This window comes from Balaenoptera borealis (assembly GCF_965194805.1).
Source record: "Balaenoptera borealis genome assembly, chromosome: 10".
NCBI classification, from domain to species: domain Eukaryota; kingdom Metazoa; phylum Chordata; class Mammalia; order Artiodactyla; family Balaenopteridae; genus Balaenoptera; species Balaenoptera borealis.
Window position 1 is genome coordinate 61587131 of NC_138874.1, and position 13556 is coordinate 61600686.

The following is a 13556-nucleotide window of genomic DNA, read 5'->3' on the forward strand; positions in this document are numbered from 1 at the left end:
TCCTCCTGGGTCCTTTGCGAACTTAATCATTTTTACATCCACCCCGTGGCCAACCTCGAAACGCACTCGCAATTCCTCACCCTTGCTTATCCATACCTCCTTCCCACCAACTAGTCTTCAACAGCTATTCTATTTCAAATCTATCTCAATTTCTGTCTTGTCCTCACAACTAACATCACTAAGTTATCCTGTCAGCCCTCATCTCATCCCTTCTAGTCCATTGCAGTAGTCTTCTCATATAGCTCATGCCACCATCTCTTTCCACCTCTAAACCATGCTCATATTTTTGTCTGCTATCTTTCCAAAAGATGGATTTAATCATCATCTTCTTATAAATCCAAACCCTTAGCAAGGCAGTAAGCCTATGCTCTAGACCTGCACTGTCCAATGTGGTAGCCATTTGTGTCCTGCGTGCTATAGTGCCTGAGACATAGTGGTCACTCACTTATTCCTCTTTCTTTCCCTTAAGACTTACCCTTACTGGAAGGTTAAGCAGGAAGAAACTATAAATGCTCATTTCATAACTCAATATAAAAGCATAATGGCAAAAAACTAAAAATAGAACTACCACATGATCCAGTAATTCCACTCCTGGCTATATATCTGAAGAAATCGAAAACACTAATTCAAAAACATACATGCACCCCAATGTTCATAGCAGCATTATTTACAATAGTCAAGATATGAAAGCAACCTAAGTGTTCATCAATAGATGAGTAGGTAGAGAAGATGTGGCATATATACACATACACACACACACGCACACACAAATATTAGCCATAAAAAAGGATGAAATTCTGCTATTTGCAACAACATGGTTGGACCTAGAAGGTATTATGCTCAGTGAAATAAGTCAGACAAAGGCAAATACTCTATGTTATCACTTATATGTGGAACGTAAAAAATAAAACAAGTGAATGTATGTAACAAAACAGAAACGGACTCACAGATATAGAGAACAAACCAGTGGTTACCAGTCAGGAGAGGGAAGGGAAAAGGACAAGATAGGGGTAGGGGATTAAATATACAAACTTTTGATACTATGTATAAAATAAATAAGCTACAAGGGATACACTGTACAGCACAGGGAATATAGCCAATATTTTATAATAACTTTAAATGGTGCATAATCTATAAAAATATTGAATCACTCACTATGTTATACACCCGAAACTAATATAACATTGTAAATCAACCATCATACTTCAACAACAAAAAAAGCATAATGGGAAATTCAATCGCATGAGCCTTCCTTTCAGGTTCTGATTCAGGTGGCTCTCTGAGAATAGACCCTTCCTCCCTCTGTTCACCCGCCTTTCCAAGATCTGACTCAGTTCTTGTCTTTTAGAACCACAGGGAGAGAGTCTGGCAAGAGCCACCGTTGTACCAGCTGATTTAAATTGAAATGTTTTCCCCAGATAAATGCGTGCTAAATAATACACCAGCTCTCCAGCCAAAGGGAAGTGACAGGCGCTCTGTAAATAAAGGCACTTAGTTGCTGGTAAAGAGCTGTAAAGTGGTTCTGAGCTGATGTTTGCTGACCAGCAAGAAGTGGCTTCACCTGCTTTATATAATTGTCACTGCAGTCTTGCCTGCTGTATATTAAAACTGCATCTCATAGACCCAACTGTCACATCGGATATACCGTCTAGCATGGGGTATGCCACCTTTCTCTGTAATTGTTTTTGACAATCAGCCATCACATTTCAGATCTTTTCAGAAAGCATCTGGTCCAGAATCCCTAGGCTGGGCCAGTCCTGACACCATGTGGGCTAGAACATTGACACTAAAAGGGAATGTGAAAAGACAAGAGGGAAAAGAGGTTTTGTGAGTCTAGGAGAGCAAATAACATGCAGTGGCAAGTGTCTGAACACAAATCCCAGTGAAGGCTCTACCTCCTCAATGTTAAGACACATTTTCTTGTTTCGTTTCATGTTAGAACAACTCGCCATAAGGCTGCATGAATACTCTGGCCCAAGAGTACACACATCTGTCCTGGGGCCACAGTTCTGTCCTGCTGTGTTCTGGAGAGATGGTAACATAGCTCTCGAGACAAAACAAAGGAATGGGTTTCATGAGGACTACAGAATAAAGAGGGATGAAAGGTGGGGTGTCAGTGGCCAGAAATCTCTGTAGTTACCTCTCATGGGGAAGTTAGATTTGTTCCCCAAAGTGAAAATAGTAAGACGAAATCCATTTTGTATTCCGTAATTCCAATCCACTTGGAGTTTGGTCATGCCAAATGCCCAGATGAAGGGTGACAGAAGTATCTGAGGACAGTGGGCGTTCCGGTGGGTCACAAGGGTCTCAAGGAGGGGGAGCAGCCGGGAATCTCAGCTCGTCCATCTGACCCCACGGACTGGGACGAACCTGAGGCGTGGGCTGTACAGCGAGCAGCCAGAGGTGAACTTACAACGCTCACCCACTGGGGAGGAAGCAACCTCCCGTGTTGATGGCCGCCACTGGACCACTGCTTTTTGGAAGGTCAGAGTGTCACCAAAGGGGAGTATTAGAAACCAAGGACAAGAGAGGAGCAGACAGAGTAAGAAAACGATGGGAAATATGGACTCAGTGGGGCTACAGCTTCGACAGTCTCTCATTGAGAGCCAAACAGAATGCTTGCTGGCTACTGGGGGATGTACACTCCACTCCACTCCAATGCCAACCAGGAGTCTCTGAAAACCACCACTGGCCATAGAGCACATCCTCTGCCCCTTCTGGTGTGCGTGTGTGTATGTGTGTGTGTGTGTACAAAATAAGAGCCCCCTTTTTTTTTTTGCAGGAAAAAATGAGTTCTCTTTCCCTTTCTTCCTTCTCTCCCTGCAAGACCTACTATTCTTGCTTATTCCTGTGATAAAAACAGTAAAGAAGGCTTTTGAGAATCGAGTAAGTGTTTGAAGAGGGGAGGGGAAGCATTTTTTTACCAGTTTGGCCATCAAAAGGATCTGACAGGCTGGGATAAGGTTTAAGAGAGCTGGAAGGAACACATATGTCGGATGCATATGTGACTATATTATATGTTGAGATTCTAATCTAGGACCTTGAAAATCACGATTATTGAATTGCGAGGAAACAGGCATGCTGGGGAAAGGGAGTCTTTTCCTGCCCCTCCACCCCCTATTCGGTTCCATCTCCACCTGGAGGGTGCACTTCCCCTGCTTCTACTTCTTTCCATTCCCTCTGCTAGCTCCTGCCAGGAGACGAGGCGCATCTAATGGGGTTGGTCAGTGCGTTCACTGGACCCAGTGTTGTTAGCGTAAAGATTTATTGTGCCTTAAAGCAGTGCAAACGAATCACCCGCGGACGCTGTTAGGATGCAGATTCTGACCCAGTAGGTCTGTGTGGCATGAGAGTCTGCATTTCTAACAGTCCCTGGGTGATGCCCATGCTGGGGTGTGGGTGGGAAGACACACAGTGAAGATCAAGTACTTAGGGGCAGGAACTGAAAGCTAGCTTGCCTCTTCCCCCTCCAAGAAGGCCAGCTAACTGTCTCCTCCCATCCTTTGTCACCTCAGCTCCCTGAGCAGGTAGTGCAGGACGCAGGAAAGAGTTAAGGCTCCTTTCTTAGGGCCTCGGCGCATTGCTCTGTCCTGCGGGCACCGCCGAGCAAATGGAAACCAAGATTTAGATTTGGGGTGGGTGGCAGAGGAGGCTGGAGTGGAGATGTCAAAACCAAGCTTCAGGCTGTATCAGCCAGGGTTATGTCAAGATAGAAGCCACTCTATTCCAGGTACGATGAAAATTAGAGGTTGACACAGCCATGGGCAGGGCTGGAGGAGCAAAAGTCAAAGAGGCCACCATTAGCCATTTCACTTGCAGCACCAAGGGGAAGGTTCTCTTGAACTTCACCAGAAGGTGCTGTGAACCGCAGGACCCTCGGGGAAGCCCACACACCAGTCTCCATCTCTAGCAGCAAAGCCAGTGGTTCTCAAAGCTTCCCCTGAGAGCTGCTTTGAACCCTGCAGCTGCCTCCAAAAATCAAGACTGTTTTTCTCTTCCACTTTCCAGATCTCGTCCTAGTGTCCCTCTCTCATTGGCAGACTCCAGCCCAGAACCAGGCAGAGAAGGGGCTTCTAGAAACGATTGTTTCTGGCTTTGCTGCAACGTCGAGGGGACCTTAGAAGGAGGTGGTAGTCATGCTGAGTTGGCAAAAGATAATGTAGCACGTAGGTCTAGGCGGCAGGATCGAGCTAAGCTTTATCATATCCGTAAGATGGTGCTTCATAGCCCAGCGGCTATAGTTTTTGTGGGCTATATGCCCTCTATCTTTACTCCTGGAATGATGGCATTCAGGTCCCCAACAGGCACCCGATGCCACCTATCCAGTAGACCGCCTACGACAATGATCCTACAGTTCATGGCAAGCCCACACAGAGGTGTTACTCAGTGAAAAATGCTTCACATCCCATTCTGCCAAGGCCCTGATTAGTGAGGTGGTCTGTTGCAGGATTTTTGCAGTGCTGCCTCTCTGAGACTCCTGGACAACATCTTTACTTGGAACCATCTGCCCAGGATCCCAGAGCAAATGACAGGGAAGATCAGGGCAGAGCAGAGATGGCAGATGTGTGTCATTTAACACTGTCATGCCTCCTATAGAGAACGCATGGGCTGACAAGTGTCACCTTTTGCTAAATGACTTTCAGTGTCCATATATACCCCCCCACCCTCCAGAGACCACTGTCCCTTGGTCAGCCGATAACAACGCAAAGCTCAACACCCCCATGCAGCTGTAACAACGGCAAAGCTTAACACAGGTCAATGGCAAAAACAGATGCTGGGGAGAAACGCGGGGGATTGTTCAGCCAGCATCATCTCAGTGCTCTGACATTTAGCTGGCGACCCTGGTCCTAAAGCCACTGTTTGGGAAGGCTGAGGGGGTGGCATTTAAAGGCTGGATTCGTTTTGGGGAAGACAGCCTACTGAGAGCGTGGGTGTTAGGGTCTCAAGCCCACTGCCCCGGCTGGCAAGAAGAGGCAGCAGATGCCCCTTTGAAAGCCACGGCAGCCACGGTGTGTTTCTCTACCAGGCAGCCTGATGCGAGCCTCTCTGGATTACGGAGTGAAGGATATCCCTCTTGCCAGCCCCTGTCCCCCGTAGGCACAGCAGAGAGGCTGTCCTTACCTTGGGAATTAGCCTGCAAGACCCCGATGCTGTCATCAAACTGCATAGATTTGATGTTGAGCGACGCCAAGATGCATTCCTTGTCCTGCAGCGAAGTATCATCAATATTATTCTGATTGGCTGACAGGATAACGCACATGTCACAGAGGTTGATGTTGACGGCCCTTAAATCAGCCCGACTTAACGGCGTACCCTTTGGCATAGAGGAAAGAGAGAAAAAAAAAAGGAGAAGCAAAAGTGAGACTGAGGAACAAGAGGGAAAGAGGGGGGGAAAAGAATAAAAACAAATTAAAGATTGAGCCGGAGCTTTGGGAAATTATTTAACAAGTATCTTTTTTATGCCTTGACATTAAGCTGGCCTAACTACATTCAAGGGAATAGGAGTTGTGTGTTAATCTAAAGGGTAGTCAGTGCTGATGGCAGCATTTTAGGGTCGCTCTCGATACTCAATCAAGCTATTACTAACTAACGAGGGAGAGGAATTATGCCATGGTTCTGTATCTTCTTCCTGCCTGGAAATTGTCTTGATTTAAGTAACTGTCCTGTGGCAACCTCTGGCTTTCAGAATGTAACGAGGGGGTGGCTTTCAAATGCCTGTTTATTTAATAGCAGGTCACTTCTGTCTCGGGCAAAAAGACAGCAGCTCCAACTAGAATTCCCAAGGCAGCCAAGAGGAAATAGCCAGGGAGCGCGGTGTGATGAGGTGGGGCTGAATTCGGAGGATGTGGGAGCGAGTGGAATTAATATGCATCTTGCAAAGGGGATACGGAAAGGGGTGAAGCTTCAGGTGTATGATTTTAATGCATATTTTCAGCAAGAGAAAAACAAGGAAATCACCTAACTGTCCAAGAACAGAGGCATGGTTAAATACACTATCAGATATATATATATACAATGGAAGTCTATGCAGCAGGTAAAGGGACTGAAAGACCTTTCCATGTAGGTATTGCCTTGGAAGCATCTCAAGACAGAGGAGCAATTGAAACAAATAAAAAAACCAAGTTCTAGACAATTCAAAAAGTATGATTTCATTTATGTAAAAAGGAACCCACAGAATAGAACTATATATGTATGAACGTATTTATAAATGTACGTACACTCAGAGAGAAAGTTCAGGAAAAGTACACACTAAACTAATAACAGTAATTACCCCGGGGAGGGAAATAAGATTGGGGGTGAAGGAAAAGTTTGCTTTTGACTTTATATACATCTGCTTTGTTTGAATATTTTATAACAAGAACATACTTGTATATTACTGGAGTAATTAAAAATAAATAAGCCAGTAAACAGATTTTTTTAAAAAATCCCATAACAACAAAAAACAGTGGAAACAAATTCCCAGATCAAGGAGGTAATGACAGAGGCCAGGAATGCAGCCACTGGTCAAATAGAAGGGTTAGGGTTGGAGGAGAGGAGCATGACCCCCCACCTGCTCTGTGTCCTTGGGGGGGGAACCAGAGAAGAACTAATCAGGCCATCCCATGTGATAGGGCCCCAAGGGCATGATTTTGGAGTTCACCGCCAGCCACCAGCCTCCTTGATCCTCCAACCTGAATCCAGCTTCTGACTTGCCTTCGTGGAGACCTGAGCTGTCTTCAGTTCACTGACCGTGTAGGGAGAGGGTCTGTCAACTGCCTATGTCTCTGGATGCCTTCCTCTCGTTCTCCTTCCTGGAAAGGGGGCTTTGAGAAGATTGGACTTGGCTGCAGAGATCAAGCCCATCAGCCCTCTTTTATGACTCGGTGGCAGTCAGGATTCTATTCCCAGCCTCCAAAATGTAACTGCAAAGTGGAATTATGGAGGAAGAGGCATTTAGTGCTACGGGGCTGGGAAGCTACTAATTCCAAGCTCCGGAGGAGGATCTTTTGAGAGAAGGAGAAGTCTCCCCCTTTTCACTGGGGTCTTTTGGTACAAAATAAGTCTGACCAACTTCCTGTATCATTTCACCAGTGTATAAGCCTCAATTGCCTACATCACATTCTTTTAATTTTCACCTTGTAGGGGATCCACCAGTAATTGTAATATAAGAAAATCCCTGTGCAGCTGTACACGCATGATTTCAAAACTCAAGAAATACAAATGACACACATAGAAACATCTTGTGTTTCTCTGGGCTGGTCCTGTATCTGGGGCCCTGTTTAAACAATGAAATATGTGGAGACATAGGTGAAGGCCCATTTTGTACCAATATGTTGTGTTCAAGTGTGATAAATTTTGGAGGGTTTGAAAAGGCCCTGCAGATAGGAGAACTCATTCATATAGATGCAGGCAGATGAGTGGATGTGTACAAGAGCATACAGAAGGAAACACACACACACACAGAAAACATCACACACACACCCACACACCCAACACTATACACATACACACATACATAGCCTCCTGTACCCCAGAAAACTAATAAGCTCTTTACAAAATACTTTTAGACCCTAGTCCATTGTTCCCAAACACCATGTGGAAGAGCACATGTAGGAAAATAATCATGGAAATATGTAATCACAACTATCATGTTTCTGAAATTAGGTATATATCTGTTTATGCTCTTTTATGTATATGACTACTTTTCCGCAGGTGACTATTTTTAACCACATGTGTTCACTAAGTCAGTGAATTTGGGGCCCAGCAGCCAAAAGATATCTGTCTATATTTTTCTCACTTCTTTATATATTTATTGAGTGTCCACTGCGCCAGGCATACGTTAGGACACATGGTATTGATAGCTACGAATGGGCATTACTTGTGGATTGATTCTTATGTCTTCCTTATTGAATTATATTACTTGACTCTTCGTTTTCCATTTCCGAGGTTCTAGAAGCTGATAATAGAAATAACAAATTTCAGCTCTGTAAGTGGGAAAAAATCCAGACTTCTTAAAATATAGAATAAAATTTGTGTTCCTGTTTTAGGGATGTGAACTTCCAAGAAAAACGTTTGGAGTATAAGTGATATTTGCATGGATTTGTGACCTGGAGAACTATTTCAAAGGTTGAAATGTACAGTGCTCTACAATTATTTGAAAGTTTATGGAAAATATACTGATTAACGATTGGGAAGTAGTTAGTTATGTGACTCCCACATCACATATCCCATGCCCTCTCATTAAATTGTGGAGTCCCAAATTGTTCCTTTTAGATTTGGGTCCTAGTGTTTTGTAATCAAGAACATCACATGCACACATGTGCACACATGTAAACACACACACACAATCTCATGAAAACATTACTGGGCTTCTAAATGACTGGGAGGGAGGGAGGGGTTGGCCAGCAGAAGGGGTTGGCCTTTTGTACAACAGAAATAAAGAACTCTGTTAAATACATTTAGCTAAAAACAGAACATGGTAAAATAAGATTTCTCCAAGCATTCATAATGTCATAAATAAAGTGATATAAATAGTTCCTTATGTAAATTCTGCTATGAGTACTATAATATTGCAAAGCGCTGGGTTTGGGTAGGCAAGAAAGAGACTGTATAGACACTGATACGGTTAATACGTTTGATACCAGCTAAACTCCATGCCTGGTGAGTGACTGAACTTGGCTGCAAATCCCTTTTAATAAGGTGTCCCAGGGTTTGGATATTCCTAGACAGAGCATAGGGGAAGGGCTGAGTCCTCAGGTCCATAACCAGATGAAGAAGCAGAGGCATGATCAAAGCTACAACCACTCTATCCATCTGGGATTTTTCTTTTGTGAATGAAAAGAAGAAGAAAGCATTGATAATGTGACCTTGGACTTACAGGCAATATGGACACTTTGGGAAAGTTATGAAGAGTCTCCCATTCCCGCTTGAGGTACTCAATGGAACCCACAAACACGATGTGCTTGAGCTCGTGGTAGTGAAAGTTGCTGGCACGGAGTGGCATCACCAGGTTCCGGAGGCCAATCAGGGCTGAACTGACATCGCCAAAGATGCAGACCACCACGTGGCCACTCAGGACGGTCATGGCGGCTTCACTTCGAGTCTGCCGGAGGGAGAAGGGCACAGGCATTGGAGAGAAGACCTCATGGGGTTGTGAAAAGGACTGAAAAAATCACTTGTGTAAAATACCAAGTAAACAAGTGCTGAGTGCTTACTATGTGCTATTATTTTTTTAATTTCTTCATGTTATATACATGCCATATATATTTATAATTAGAGTATGTGTGTATAAATTACATTGGTGGAATAAGTGCATGCAAACGTATATTCACACATATCACTACCTTCTCTGAGAAAAGATTTAAGGAAGATATGTCATCCATACATAAGAGCAGAACTTTCAGGGGGCAAATAAGAGGGAATAGCAATATTTATGTCATTCGGAAAAGGAAGTCTTAGTTTCCAGGAAATTGTTGATAAAATGAGCTGTCTTGTCTGCTTCTGTTGCTGAGATGATGATAAAACAGTCAGACCCATGCTGGCCTCGGCTCGAGAAATGAGTTCCAAATTCTAGACTCATCATTGGGATCTCATAGGACATCACTGCATCAGTAGGTAGAACATGATATCCTGAGCCAGGGGCTGGCAAACTCTGGCCCATGGACCAAATCTGGTCCGCCGCCTGCTTTTCTATGGCCAGTGAGCTTAGATTGGTTTTTATGTTTGAAAATGGGTTGAAAAAAAATCAAAAGAAGAATATTTCGTAATATGTGAAACTTATATTAAGTTCAAATTCCACCAAATTTTATTGCAACACGGCCAATCTTACTCATTTAGGTATTGTCTGTGGCTGTTTTTTTTTTTTAACATCTTTATTGGAGTATAACTGCTTTACAATGATGTGTTAGTTTCTGCTTTATAACAAAGTGAATCAGTTATACATATACATATGTTCCCATATCTCCTCCCTCTTGCATCTCCCTCCCTCCCCCCCTCCCTATCCCACCCCTCTAGGTGATCACAAAGCACCGAGCTGATCTCCCTGTGCTGTGCGGCTGCTTCCCACTAGCTATCTATTTTACGTTTGGTAGTGTATATATGTCCATGCCACTCTTTCACTTTGTCACAGCTTGCATTACAAAAGCAGAGGTGATTAGCTGTGACAGACACCGTATGGCCAGCAAAGCCTAAATTATTTATTATAGTACCCTTCCCAGAGGGAGTTTGCTGACCAATGTCTACTGCTGCCTTGGGGTTTCCAGGGACATGACTGGAGTGGCCACCTGTGTTAAGTCATCAGAGGAAGACTCCCACTAAACAGCCACTAAAAGGATCAGAACAGCAAGGGCAACAAACCCATGTCTTCCCCCAGCTTTAGGCCTGTATTTATAAAGGAGACAAATGAGAGAAGAAATCACCCCAGTTAGAGCTTCCCAGGAAATGCACATGATTAGCTACCGCTGGCCCCTCTGCTCACTGTGTTCATGCAGAAAGTAACACAGGAGGCCAGTTGTGCGCCTTTCTCTGCCTCTTTCTGGTCTGGTGCCTCCCATCTTGGCTTTCTTCCTCCCTGTCCACCCACTGCATGTCTGGGTGGCCCCATGTGGCTTACGATGCTTTTGGGGGAGGCATATGAATGTCCCCTGCACATATCAAACTCTGCTCGATTTAATCCCTAGAATTGACCAGTGTATTGATTGTTTAAATGCCAATATTGCAATTCACGATAATGTCAGGGTTATTACAGTAACCCCCAAGGAGACGGAGAAGCAAGCTTTCACTCCCTGATCGTTAGACTAAAGCAGGGGCTGTCACCATTATTGGTTTCTCTCCGCAACAGTACAGGGACATCTCAGACGGAGGGCATAGAAAATGTCTTACAAATGGTGACCAAGGAGAACCCACTAGGGAGTCACACCCCACAACACTGCTTCATGGATGACGCCTGGAGTTAGTTATCTTGGCTGTATGGAAGTGTGTGTGCCTAGGTACCACCAGCAGAGGGTCAAGCAGTTTGTAATGTGCTGTGATGGGACCCCTGATTAATTTTAATTGACCAGGTCATCTGGGAGGCTAGCTCCCTTCAGCAAGCCTGAGGAATACCAAGCGGGTCCAGAATAGGGGCTGGAAATCTAGAATAGGAAGGTAGGGAAGGCATCAATTAGCAGAGTGGCCAAGGCACAGGTGCTGACCACAGGAAATTAGATCTGGGGACCAAAACACCAATCCTTAGACCAGCCACAGCAATATCAACTGGAGAACCTGGTAAAGATACCAATTCCTGGAACTCAGCCTTGGGGAGACTGATTCTGCCAGGTTTAAGACGCAATAGAGAAACTACTTATGTGTGTATCTTGAGTTTCCTACACATTCTTCAAGGCCTAGTCCAAGTGGGGCCTTAATAGCCATAAACCCCTTCCAAGATCAACTGTTTGTATCCAATAAGACTTCCCCAGCCACTTAAACACATACTAGATTCAAACAGCACTTTGTGCCTTGTAACGCTTAGCTTTGAATATATTGTTTCATGGTACATTTATATCTTTTAATTAGATGGCCATTTCCTCAAGATTATGGCCATCTCATGTTTTCTAACCCCCAAAGCAGAGAGTATCCTGTGCCCAGAAAGCATCCCCATGTTGCTGGCTCTTCCAAGCATTCTCATCTCTGTGCAGGGTTACTTTAGAGAGGGCTTTTTGGGCCACACCGTCTAAACAGCACCTCTCAGTCCCTTTCTAGCCTATGACCTCACTTTATTTTCTTCATAGCACTTTATCAATATCTCAAATGTTATTACATATTCATTGCCTACCTGGAGATCTGGTCTTTGCCCCCACTAGAACAGAAGCTCTGTGAGACCAGTCGTTATCAGGGGTTGTACCCCCAGCAACAAGAACAGTGCCCAACATGTAATAGGTTTGTTATAAATGTTTTGTTAAACGATGTTATTTTTCAGGTGAGGGGAGTAGTAACTGGCCTCACTAAACCCTTTGGTGCCGGCAGGGGGGCTTTGCACTCCTCAGGATTATCTAGGCAAGCCGTTAAAACCTTGGATCCCGCAATGCCAACCAAGCCTTTGACCTGTCCCCAGGTGGGTAACACCAGGATGAGTTTATATCCCTAGAGCAAAAGTGGGGCAGATACAACATCAGAATGTAAATACATGGAGCAGCTTTGTGATGAAAACCATTTGCACTCCTTGGACAGGGGCTGTTTCCTAAGGATTCTGACTTTCTGTGCTTTTGTCTGTAACTTTCACACCTCCCAGACAGCCTCCAGCACAAAGCTGTATTGGTTCTTAATGCTCGATTAAAATTAAATTGAGAAATCACACACACATTCAGATAAAACACAGGGAAAAATCTAGTGGATTAGAGCACAAAGCCATTCTGAGGAACTGGAACAGTCCTTTCTTAGGAAGGGTGGCCATGACATCAGAAATGATAGGATTTTCCTGGTTGACATAAAGGAGCAGGCCACAGCAATCTGGGGATTAGAAAGCACGAGGGAGAAAGAACCTTTCCATCTGAACTTCCTGATTATTAATCCATTTTTCATGGATTAGCAAGACAATAAACGGTAGGAAAGCCCATGAAGGCATTAAAGCCTAAAGCTGTTAACTGGACAAGTCTAAAGAGTAGAGTGGATTGTTATCTATGCTGAAATTCTTGGGACAGACCAGAAGAAGCCCACTGCTGCTACTGAGATGAGTCAACCAGGAAACGGGGCTCTGAGCCCCAGCCTTCCCAAGGTGGACCATGGTCACCCTTGTCATCATCAGCAAATGTAATTTGCCTGCCTGCACCGTGTGCTAAGAAGGATCACAGACGTGCAAATCAATTATCTAGAAGGATACATGACACTGTTATAAACAAACGACAATACAGGTAGCATTCAGATTTCTTCATGGCATTTAATATATAATAATAATAGGTAAGTTTATGGAGTCCTATAAACTTATTAAAACGTATGGGTTTTAATCTTCACTACAATCCTATGAGTTAGGGTCATTCTCATTCCATCTTCTTACACATAAGAGATACAGTATAAAGGGCTCAACTGACTTGTCCAAGGCCACACAGCTAATGGCACAGGCAGGCTCTGGCCCCAGAGCCATGTCCACAGGAGTTACGGTACATACTGCCTCCCATGATGCATTTCACACCCTATGGTAATGAGCCAATACATATTCAGTGATTGAAAATTCCACTCTCAGGTCATGTTCTGATGAGAGTTCTAGCTGTTTCAATATACGTCCTGAATATTAAGTATCAAAAATAATCAGGCGCAGGGACTATCACCCCACCATCCAGTTAGGAAAATCTCATTCCTAGTAAACATAATCTGGGACAGAAGCGGATGGCATCAATTCTGCAATCTGTCACTCACCAGGATGACTTTCTCTATCTCCTTGGGTGCACACCAGTGAAACATCCCAGTAGAGTCATACTTCTTCACGTTGGAGTCCATGTTGTCAATCTGATCATTGCCGGGAATTAACAAGGGGTCATGCCTGGGGAGAAAAGGACAGGAAAACCGAAGTGGAAAATGTGATAAATTATAAATGGAAAGTGCCC

The 13556-nt window shown here is 44.2% G+C and overlaps 1 protein-coding gene across 16 annotated transcripts in view; it reads right to left on the bottom strand.

Annotated features, from left to right (window-relative positions):
* KCNMA1 (potassium calcium-activated channel subfamily M alpha 1) overlaps window positions 1-13556 on the bottom strand; it is a 775994-nt gene that overhangs the window by 65816 nt on the left and 696622 nt on the right. For all 16 annotated transcript variants that reach the window (XR_014249397.1, XM_082408745.1, XM_082408748.1 and 13 more), the window contains 3 exons: window positions 13369-13492; window positions 8858-9082; window positions 5122-5314 (listed from right to left, as the gene is read on the bottom strand). Coding sequence is in view for 15 of the 16 variants with exons in the window: in XM_082408745.1 (XP_082264871.1) it covers window positions 5122-5314; window positions 8858-9082; window positions 13369-13492 (542 nt within the window). In the remaining variant the exon portion in view is untranslated. The remainder of the gene's footprint in view (window positions 1-5121; window positions 5315-8857; window positions 9083-13368; window positions 13493-13556) is intronic.